The 11125-nt window shown below is 51.3% G+C and overlaps 1 protein-coding gene across 1 annotated transcript; it reads left to right on the top strand.

Annotated features, from left to right (window-relative positions):
- Positions 1-1015: 1015 nt before the first annotated feature.
- On the top strand, positions 1016-11050 carry LOC115542906 (zinc finger protein 658). The gene is made up of 13 exons (XM_030355398.1): positions 1016-1128; positions 1690-1807; positions 2471-2605; positions 2699-3860; positions 5663-5740; positions 6126-6278; positions 6406-6608; positions 6820-6924; positions 7144-7245; positions 7591-7701; positions 8670-8790; positions 9384-9542; positions 9738-11050. The coding sequence occupies exons 4-13, from the start codon at positions 2729-2731 to the stop codon at positions 10616-10618; spliced, it is 3045 nt and encodes a 1014-aa protein (XP_030211258.1). The 5' UTR covers positions 1016-1128; positions 1690-1807; positions 2471-2605; positions 2699-2728; the 3' UTR covers positions 10619-11050.
- The last annotated feature ends 75 nt before the right edge of the window (positions 11051-11125 follow it).

Here is an 11125-nt window from a genome sequence, read left to right as displayed (position 1 = left end):
TGGCCTCGCTGCGTCTTCTTGTCCCTCCCCTCCGCTTGATGTCGGCGTGCATGTGGCGCGTTGCCCAGCAACGCAACGTACAGCAGTACGGGAAGCTGGCGGAGTTCGTCACCTTGGTAACGGAGATGGTTCCAGAACTTCTGACTCCCAGGCAGATGGCTGAGCTTGTATTGGGACTGCGGGCGAGGGTCGGTACCTTCACCTTCATGTGGTCTTTAACTATCATATTTAATTGGCAAGAATTGTTACTAAGGTATAGTTAAAAGGTCTGTCCGATAAAGGTTTGATAGGATTTGGGGTAACTTTGTGTAGCAGGGGTCAGAAGAAAAACACAATAATTTTGTCATCAGTTATGTATATTCTATTCGCTATGTTGTAAAAGAGGTGCACGACCGCAATGAGACTTAAAGAACAGATCAAACCTTTCATTTGGATCGAATGGGCCGAATGAGTTCATTTCATGGGCTCTTCTGAACTGCTCTCCAGCTCATCCTGGAGATGCTGCAGAGCGAGGAGCAGTCAGACAGTCCGGCGCTCCAGAAGCAGCTGAACAGCGTCCGCCTGCTGAAGACCAATGGCCCAGGAGAAGAGGTAACGACCCTGCCGATTGGTTCAGGGTTCAAACCCAGACCAACCGGCTCATTGATGACCTCTGTCTGAAGTCAGTCAGGGTGGGGAGGACATGGCTAACTCAAAGGGTAAATAATTACGTTTTGCTGTTTCTTATTGCTGTAAATCAAATATGTGTCCAGATATAATGCATAACAGAGCGAATCATGTGTTTCTCCTGCTGACAGCTCCCAGACGGAGAGGTGGAGGTGTCAAAGAAGGCGTTTGTAGAACTGGTCCAAAAATTGAGGGACAAACCAAGTGAAAAGAAAACTTTTTTCAAGGTAAGGGTTGATCTGTTATTGTTCTTTAAAGATCATCCCTGCCAACATATCGTCTTCATCGCCATCTGGTGGCTGTGGTTTTGATATACTTTTAATAAGACGTTGTCTTTATTTTTCCCCGCAGAAAGTCTTCCCGGAGCATTATGGATCCCGCTTCGACACAACGCTGCAGGTGGTGGTGTGGGAGTTCCTCTGTCGGCTGGAGGAGCTGCTCCCGGTGTCTGGGTTCTGTGAGGTGGGTGTGGGGGAGTTGGAGAGGAGACCTCCGCTTTAGTCCTCTTGTTGACCCCTGGCTCGTCAGATGAAGAGGCTGATTCAGACCAAAGGGCAGGTTCCAAGTCTGTTTCTTCCAAACCGACCAAAAAGTCTCCCGTTCAATACTCTGTTCTTGGGCAGACGCAGGAAACCCAACGAAGCAGCTCAGACCTTCAGGAATCCTCTGCCTGACGATGCACATATAACAGTTTATCAGGACATGAGGAGGGCGGGGCTTTCAGATACCTACCATGACCAAATCTCTCAATCAGATATGGTTATTAAGTGTTTCGGTTTTCTTATAGTTGGCATTCACCAGCCGTAAGCAAACTGAAACACTGTTCCACAGCCAAATGTGGAAAAATGGAACGTACGGGTATTCAAATGCATATTTATTAAAATCACAAAAAGGTCAAATTAAATGTCACATCTTCAGTTTTACCAGAAAGCTAACTTTCATCTCATGTTTTGGAGTCCAGTTCAGCCCAGTAGAAGCAGTCATTGCCCTTTCTAATCATAGGAGCTGTCCTTCATTGTTCAGGTGGCCTCCAACTTCCACCTTGATTCCCTGGACCCCGATGCTCACCACTTTATCTCCGACCCTGAAGACTTTACTACTCTACTGAAGCATCGACAAAAAGGCTGGAAGTTGAAGAAGAGTAAGATCCTGCTTTTGTTCGCTTTGACTTTGTTTGTGGACCATGCACACAATTTGCATTTCCTGTTGGTTCATTAGTTTTATCACTTGCTGAATTCTGTCATTTCCCTGAGATCTCGTTTCCTTCCTCTCCTCGTCTACCTGCGTTAGGTTCCTCAGGTCTCCTTTCTAGGTCCTAGGACACTGGTTACCACCAATGAGGGCTAGCCTGGCTAAGGCCAGACCTCATCTCAATCGACATTGAGGAGAGGTCTGGGAACCACACATTCATTTTCTCGTATTCGAGGCGTGGTTTACGATTGCCCGGAGCCGTTTATTGGGCGATACGAATGTCTATCATGAGTCTGTACGTAGCTCATAGCCAATCGTATCGATTATACCCGATGACATATGTAGAGCGACAGGAATCCGAAGAGGAAGAAGACGATGGGTGTGTCGCGTAGACGCCGTCATCGTCTGGCCGTCCCTCCCCGTTCTGTGATTGGTTCCCCATCTCAGGCGAAAATCGGATCCATGGAACCCAGCCTGGGTTCCATGGATCCGATTTTCGCCTGAGATGGGGAACCAATCACAGAACGGGGAGGGACGGGGCATAGCCGGGCTAAAGGAGGGCCTGAAGGTCCCCGTTCCTAACGCTGCGCCTCCCCCCCCCCCCCCCCCCTAGACCCGCCGTCCTTCAGCTCCCGGGTGCTCCTGTCCTCTCTGGCCTCCAGGCGGCTCGGCCTCCGGGCTGAGGACTACTTCATCGAGGAGGGGGCAGCGGGGGAGAGCGTACCGGGGCTGGACCTCCGGGAGCAGGGTGAGGCAGACCACGTCCCGGTGAGTTCGTCCACGGTCTGTGGAGACGCACCCCCACCGGGCTGAAGCTGTCGCTGTGGTCTTTCCTCCACAGACGTCACGGCCGCCCAGCGCCCTCCACTCGATGGAGACGGAGAGGAGGAGGAAGATGAGGAGGAAGATGAGGAAGAAGATGAGGAGGAGGAGGAAGAGGAGGAGGGGGAGCCGGAGTCGGAGCCGGAGGAGCCAGAGGTCATCGGTTCCTCCCCTCCCGCCCCCCCCCCTCGCCAGCGCCAGCCCCCCTGGCTCCGCCCCCGTGGCCGCCCGGAGCCAGTCCTGCCCGTACTGCGGCCGGAGGTTCAGCAGCTGGGCGGAGCTGCTGGGCCACCGCTGCAGCGTGCACGGCGCCATTGGGCGGGGCTTCCAGTGCGGCCGCTGCCAGAGACAGCTGTTCTCACAGAAGGCCCTGACGCGGCACCTCATGGCGCACGCCACGGGGCCTGAAGGGGCGGGGCCTGAAGGGGCGGGGCTCGAAGGGGCGGGGCCAGGGCTGCAGTGCGAGCAGTGCCTGCGGCGGCTGGGCTCGGAGAACGCCCTGAGGTCGCACCTCCTGGCCCACGAGCAGCAGAAGGCGGCGGCGGCGGCGGCGGCGGCGGCGGCGGCGGCGACGGCAACGCGGACCTTCCAGTGCGACCAGTGCCAGCGGCAGCTGGGCTCGGAGAAGGCCCTGAGGAAGCACCAGGCGACGCACGGGGTCAACCGCTCGGTGGTGTGCCCCCAGTGCAACAAGGTGCTGAAGTCGGTCCACTGGCTGAAGACGCACCTGCGCCTGCACACCGGGGAGAGGCCCTTCCCCTGCACCTTCTGCGGGAAGCGCTTCAAGGAGAAGGGCGTGCTCCGGGCGCACCTGAAGCTGCACGGCGCAGAGTACGCCTACCTCTGCAGCGAGTGTGGCAAGGGCTTCAACCACATGACGTCGCTGGTGCAGCACAACCGCATGCACAGCGGGGAGAAGCCCTTCCCCTGCAACGCGTGCAGCCGGCGCTTCGCCTCGTCGCAGCGGCGCCGCGTGCACCAGCTCATCCACACGGGCGAGCGACCGCACCCCTGCACCCACTGCGACAAGAGGTTCCGGACCGGCAACTCTCTGACCCGGCACGTCCGGACGCACACCGGGGAGAAGCCGTACCAGTGTGTGGTGTGCAGCAGGCGCTTCCAGCAGAGCTGCAACATGAAGATCCACATGCGCGTTCACACCAAAGAGAAGAAGAACGCTTGATGTGTTCCTGTTGGTCGGTGGCGGGCAGAAACAATCCCAGGGAGACGCGTTGGGTTGTTATGGTCTGTCCCGGACACGCCCACCCTGGCCACACATGGAGATTCTCAACGGGTACTTTTGTGGATGACCTTTTATTCTAATAGGATTTTTTTTTTTGCAGAACTGAGTTCAGAGAAAACAATAAAGAAGGTTTAAAAGCATATTTGCCGAATGTTGGGATATATTGGTGGAGAAGGAATTCACAGCAGGGGGGGGGGGGGGCATGCTCCAGACCTTGTTCCATCGTTATTCAACAGCCCAGAGGATCAGACAGACATTCCTCTCTAGCCAATCACATCAGGCCATCTCTCAGTCCAATTAGATACAAGTAAGGTCAGCTTAAAGTATGAATTATACAAGAATATAAGGTAAATATATGTACAATGGAGCCAAATGTTAAACACTAGATATTAGCTGGCTTTCCTTGGTCAACCAGTGTTGGCATTCTGAGGACATTTACACGTGTTCCTCTTTGACGTGTTACTGAGGTTGCGCCCCTCGTTTAGGTATAAGGGGCCCCTAAAAGACGGCCTGCCCCCGTCACGGTGAGAGGAAACGCTCTCCCATGGCTCCTGGTCTGGCTTTAGAATATAATCTGTAGGCTCCAAATTAGAGTTAAGGTAACTAATCCATACCCCGGTTAAAATCAGACGCTACCAGCTTTAGGATTATGACTGTATATGCCATGGACTAATAAAGTGGCGTTATTAACTATTACAGTTTAAATGAACATTGCTTTCGCAGTGCTCATCTCTTAAACCCATGTGGTAAGTCATGGTGATTTAAGATCACGTTAATAAACAAGGCGATGAATGGATTTTATTGAAAGACCTCACTTCATCTAACTAATGTTTAATATGTCAACCTTTTGTACGTAATACTTGTAATAACTGTATGAAATGTATCTTGGATATCGTGGGCGTGAACGTCCGAGGCCCCGTAGTTTAGAGCATTGTGATCGGCCAAGGACATCTTAGGGAATCACACAATTATTATATAAGGCGGAGCTCCAAGATTGTTCGCGAGTTCTTTGCAGGCAACTCAGATAATGTTACTCTCTGCGGTGGCAATAAAACCAAACCTCTCGTAATTTGTATTTAGTATTAGATCGTGGGTTTTATCCACGACACTACAAACCTTCAAAGTGGCCACTACGTTCTTTTACTATTTCGCACTAATTAAAATGTATTTGCATGACTTTTAATAGTAACGCAATAAATCTTTGTACAATAAAATGTTTTCCCTTCATCAATCTTTCAAGTAGGTGCGGGTGGTGTGGGTTAACTTGACCCCGCTGGTTAGGTTATGGTGACTATTTCATCTTTATAGTTAAATATACTCCATACACAATATAGCTCTGAAGAATAAGTCCCGCCTCCGAGGCTCCTGTTTCCATCGGTCTGAAATGTCTGGGTTTTTGAATGATCGTACATAACAAACTCTGTAGGTGGCGAAGAAGTAAAAGCTGCTCATGTTTTGAACAACACACTTTTTCCATCTAGATTCCACTTGGGTTTTGGATTGTCGGTGCCGTTAAAGTAGCATTTATAATCGTTTACTACTTTAACGGCACCTACAATCCAAAACCCAAGTGGAATCTACTTCTTCGCCACCCACAGTTTGTTATGTACGATCATTCAAAAACCCCATGTTATTTCACAGGCTTTTGGCATGGAACCAGGCGCCTCGGAGGGAGACTCATACAGCAACAGAATGATATAACATATTACAATCGCGCTACAAGGTATTTTATTTTGTAAGTGAGCATCTTTGACCCGGATGTACAAATCGTGGAGGATAAGGATCACTTGGATCATGTTGTTGTCATGAAGTCAGTGGGTCAGACTTTAAATTGTTCTTGCTTTATCTATTCCTTTTATCACAAAATTGAATTTAGGTTTGTTTCATGTGTCGCCATAAAACTACTGGTGTCATTGAACTCACTTCTTGAAAGAAGAGGAAACAACGAGCTTAACTAATATGTATACTGTCAACGTTGCTTGCGATCCATACAAGTGTACAGTTGTCTGCAGGCGAGAGAAGGCTTTACCTTGTCTCGCTTTGACTCCTTTGACTGCCTAGGTTAAAACGATGGTAATCACTGTTATTTTAACGCACAAAGTGTGGCCAGTAGACCCGCCCATCGATAAAAACTATCGCACTAGTCAACAGCCTCCACTCCTCTTTAGTCTGCAGTATCCTCAGCCTTCCTCTTTCTCTCCAGATCCATGCGACTATCGAGGAGAGCCACTGACGCAACCATCATACCGGGGAGGCGACCGTCCAGACCCCGTTGGGTTGAACCAGAACCAGCCGCCCGGTGGTTCGAGAGCAACGACGATGGCTGTCAACAACGACACCTTCCTCGACGGCACAGGTGTGCGCCAATCATTCAATTCGTTTTAATTGCAGGCGACGTTTTTATTTCAATTGTTAAAAGTCAATGCAATGAAACCATGAAACCACCGAAATTAAAGTCATTACTTCTGCTTCATCGGTTTCAGACGCTCAGCTCCCGCTGGCCTCGCTGCGTCTTCTTGTCCCTCCCCTCCGCTTGATGTCGGCGTGCATGTGGCGCGTTGCCCAGCAACGCAACGTACAGCAGTACGGGAAGCTGGCGGAGTTCGTCACCTTGGTAACGGAGATGGTTCCAGAACTTCTGACTCCCAGGCAGATGGCTGAGCTCGTATTGGGACTGCGGGCGAGGGTCGGTACCTTCACCTTCATGTGGTCATTAATCTGCTGCAAGAATCTAGCGAGCTTTGTTCCCAAGTTACCTAGTGCAAGAATCACTGAACCAGAAGTGCAGACACTTCGTCAACATGTCAAGTGTTGCATACGGGGTTATCGTACTGAATGTGCATGGTAAAGGTATCGTCTGATTGGATAGCTCCAGACCTAATGAACGTGTTCTCCAGTTCATCCTGGAGCTGGTGCAGGGGGACGACGAGTTGGACAGTACAGCGATCGAGGAGCAGTTGATCGCCATCCAGCTGTTGACAACACAGGACACACCGGAAGAGGTACACGTGGGAGATGGGTTCATAAGATAAATGGTTCTAACCCTGACCCTTTTAATGGTGCCAGCAGGGTTTGCTGGGTGATGTTTGTTTTTGCTTAGTTTGTTACTCTTGTTACTCTTTTTAAATGTTGATCCAGTTTGTTTATCGTGTATTTCTATGTGTCCCAATATGCAATAAAGTTGATGCGTTTGCACAAATCTATGTTTTTGTTTTCTGCAGTTCCCGGATGGAGATCTAGGTGTTTCAAAGACGGCCTTTGTGGAACTGGTTCAAACATTCACAGACAAAAAGTCTTTCAGAAAAAAATATGATTTTTTCAAGGTGAGGGATGATTATTTTTTTATTTTTTTGTGATTGTTCAGGACCATAGAAACATTACGGGCAGGGACTACCCTTCATGATGATCAATTATTGATCCGTTTGTTGGGGTGTTCTCTCGCTTTCTTTAAATGAACAATAACACTTCTTATCTTTGCTCACACAGTAATACCCTGATACACTTTTTATGCATCAGGGTATGATCTGGACACTTTGTTTAGGCCCAATCCCATTTCTACCCCTTACCCCTATCCCTTCCCCCTTCAAAACAAGGGGGAGGGGTAAGGGGAAGGGGTAAGGGGTAGAAATGGGATTGGGCCTTAGTCTTCTTCCCCCCCTCTCAAACAGAACTCCTTCCCAGAACACTACGGATGTCGTTTTGACACATCTCTCCAGATCCTTGTGTGGGAGTTTCTGTCACGGCTGGAGGAGCTTCTCCCAGTCTCTAGTTTTGTTGAGGTAGGCTGTCATACGTTTAAACTATGTGGTACTACTGGAAATTCTGCTGGAATTAGAAACGCGTTTAAAAAACGTGCTTTGGGCTTAGAGTTCTGTTATTAGTGAGGGGGGGGGAGGGGCTTCGTTCAGACTGAGTCTTTGGAAGTTGAGGATTTCCCTCCGCCGCAATCTCCGTAGGCCCCGTCCACACGGAGCCGAAACGGGCGAAAACGATCCGGTTTTGTCTTAAGCGGTTCGGTAATATCTCCGTAAAGACGGAATCATTGCAGAACCGCATCGAGCTGCAGAAACGCTGTCGTAAATATTCAGTCTCGAGGAGATTCAACCATTTAAATTGAGCAGAAATACTTTTTAATGTACAGTTAGTAATTACATTCATCAAGGGGCTGTATTTAAAGCTACAAAAAGAATACAAATAAAATAATTGGGTATTGTGTACAGTCCCACCTAGAAGTAGACCATCAACACTATAATTAAGGCTTCTGCAGGATCAGCCTGGGCACAATTAAACAACTGCTGACTGACCTAACAGGTCCGATCAGGTTACCTTCTTTTTCATGATGTCTTAGCGACATGGAAAGTTCACAGCAGAGTGGAACATTCAGGGTTTTAGGGAGAAGGGTGAAATCATTGAGTTTTAACCCTAAATCACGGTGGTATTTTAGTTACAGTGATCTAATACACGTTGAAATAAAAAAAATATTTTTGGCTCACTGGCTCTCTATGTTAATATCTCATATGTTTAGATTATGTTCGGATCTTGTTTGTTTAAACTATGCTAAGCTGTTTCAGAGATTGCCGGGGTTAGCAGCGAATACACCAGTATAGGCTGTAACAGTATCTCTTAAGAAGAAGAATCACGACGGCCCCAAAGTTCATGTGCCTACTTTAGGAAGGAGGATGTCGCCCCCTAGTGGTGACTCTACTGAACCCCACGCCCTCACTGGGACCTCTCCGTCCCTGCTCAGGTGGCCTCCCACCCGGACCTCGACTCACTCGTCCCCCGACTGGAGGATTTCGGATCAGACACGGAAGATTTAAGAACGCTCTTCCAGCACCCAACCAGAGGGTCAGCGAAGTTAGAGAAGAGTAAGTCAACAATGTGTCAAGGTGCTGTAGGTGAGCCATCATTAGATATCATCGGGGTGGCGTTTGTTGGCTGACAGGTTGCGAGCCATTTGTGAGTGGAATGCGCATGAGAATATACATTTCAGCCAAATTAGATTTTAGACAGCTCCCAGCTCATGTTAAGGAAGGCGGATTCCCTGAACCAATCAGGGAAGAGATGCCCTGATTGGTCCAGAGAAACCATCTTGCCTGTCAATTACACGTGTGTGAAATGCAACACATCTCAATCCTCGAGAAAGCAAGCAGCAGTATTACAAGAGGAAGTCTCTCTCTCTCTCTCTCTCTCTCTCTCTCTGTCTCTCTGTCTCTCTCTCTCTCTCTCTCTCTCTCTCTCTCTCTCTCTCTCTCTCTCTCTCTCTCTCTCTCTGTCTCTCTGTCTCTCTGTCTCTCTGTCTCTCTCTCTCTCTCTCTCTCTCTCTCTCTCTCTCTCTCTCTCTCTCTCTCTCTCTCTCTCTCTCTCTCTCTCTCTCTCTCTCTCTCTCTCTCTCTCTCTCTCTCTCTCTCTCTCTCTGTGCGTCTGAGCCTCTACTGACCAAGATCTCCCCCCCCCCCAGACCGCTTCCCCTTCAGGTCGGCCGTCATTCTGTCCTCGCTGGCGTCCAAAGGGACCAGCTTGACCCCGGGCGACCCCTTCAGCGAGGAGGGGGAGGGCGAGGCCGCCGCCCGGCTGCAGGAGGACCCGTCTCTTCTCGGCCGCTCCTCCGGCCGCCACGGTGAGGGGGGGCGGGGAGAGGGGTTCATGGGAGCGTTGGGGTTCTCCCTGCCCTCGCACTGCTCTCAGATCACAACACGCATCGTACGGCGCTAACCCCCAGTCATCGTGAGGCCGATTCCCTACGACTAAACACACGACCTTGCGCCAAGAGGCTCACGCTGTCGACCCCCACCCCCCCCACCCCCCTCCGCAGACCGACCGTCCGTCCAGGCGGAGCCGAGCGGCGACCGAACCGCAGAGGACTTCCGATTGGCTGACGGTGGTGGTGGCGGCGACGCCCAGAGCGACACCCTGGGCTCCGCCCTCGACGGCGGCCGGAGCCACTCCTGCCCCCAGTGCGGCCGCGCCTTCCCCCGTTGGCCGGACCTCCTGGAGCACCGCTGCCCCGCGGCGCCCCCCCCCCAGCCCGCCCCGCCGCGGCGTGCCAAGCAGGTGTACCAGTGCGAGCGCTGCCCGCGGCGGCTGGTCTCGGAGGGCGGGCTGCAGAGGCACCTGCAGGCGCACCGGCGCGGGGAGGAGCCTATCGTGTGCCCGCAGTGCGGCAAGACGTTCACGCACCGCTCCTCGCTCACGGTACACCTGCGCCGCCACTCGGGGGCGCGGCCCTTCGCCTGCTCCGTCTGCGGCAAGGCCTTCAAGGAGAAGGGCGTGCTGAAGACCCACCTGCGCGTGCACTCGCCGGACCAGCCCTACCTGTGCAGCGAGTGTGGGCGGGGCTTCAGGTACCTGACCTCGTACGAGCTGCACCTGCGCAGGCACGCGGGCGTGAAGCCCTTCCAGTGCGACGGCTGCGCCCGGCGCTTCTTCACGGCGCAGCAGCTGAAGGAGCACGTGCGCGTGCACACGGGCGAGCGGCCGTACGCCTGCGAGCGCTGCGAGAAACGCTTCAGCACCAAGAACCACCTGAAGAGACACGTCCGGGTCCACACCGGGGAGAAGCCCCACAGCTGCCCCTACTGCGACAAGGGCTTCACCCAGCAGTCCAACATGAAGATCCACCTGCGCGTCCACAGACACGACAGCGCCAGCAGGAAGAGGAAGCCCCCACCGTTAGGGGGGCCGGGGGGGCCCTGACAGCGGGATGTCATTGGATGGTATCCTTCGGTGAACAGAAGATATCTGATGGTGAAGTCCCCCCCCAGAGCATCATGCAGACGACAATGTACCTCTGAATGTAAACACTGTATGCTGACACTATCACTGGTGTTATTCCATTAGCACTCTTGGCCGTACTATAGCGGGTTGATTTGCGTTTCCACTCCGTTTAAACGTTCCGAACTCTGACCGAGGCCTGCTGGAGAAGGACCACCTCCGATGTCGGGCCTGTGGGTTCCCATAACACTACGATTGCTGCCATTTTGTTGGCTGTACTCGATAGAAAGCTGTGATGTTATATTAAATAAATCATCACCTGGCAAAAGGGTCTCACTGTTTTTGTACTTTTTTTTTATTCACTGGGATTTTTATTTTTATTTAAAAAAATAAATAAACATCTTTCATTTATCATTCAAGTTTGAAAGTGCTTTATGTGAAAGTATGCCATAGTGCATTTAGTAAAGTAACGTTTTGTGAACCTTCAGT

The sequence above is a fragment of the Gadus morhua genome, chromosome 4 (assembly GCF_902167405.1).
Source record: "Gadus morhua chromosome 4, gadMor3.0, whole genome shotgun sequence".
Lineage (NCBI taxonomy): Eukaryota > Metazoa > Chordata > Actinopteri > Gadiformes > Gadidae > Gadus > Gadus morhua.
This window is presented reverse-complemented; position numbering and strand designations above follow the sequence as displayed.

Excerpts from the sequence above, each read along its gene's own strand:
- LOC115542906 (XM_030355398.1), top strand. The coding sequence starts at position 2,729 with ATGGAGACGGAGAGGAGGAGGAAGATGAGGAGGAAGATGAGGAAGAAG. Across the intron at positions 5,741-6,125 it reads TGTTGTCATGAAGTCAGTGG|ATCCATGCGACTATCGAGGA; the intron begins GTCAGACTTTAA and ends CTTTCTCTCCAG. Across the intron at positions 6,925-7,143 it reads CACAGGACACACCGGAAGAG|TTCCCGGATGGAGATCTAGG; the intron begins GTACACGTGGGA and ends TGTTTTCTGCAG.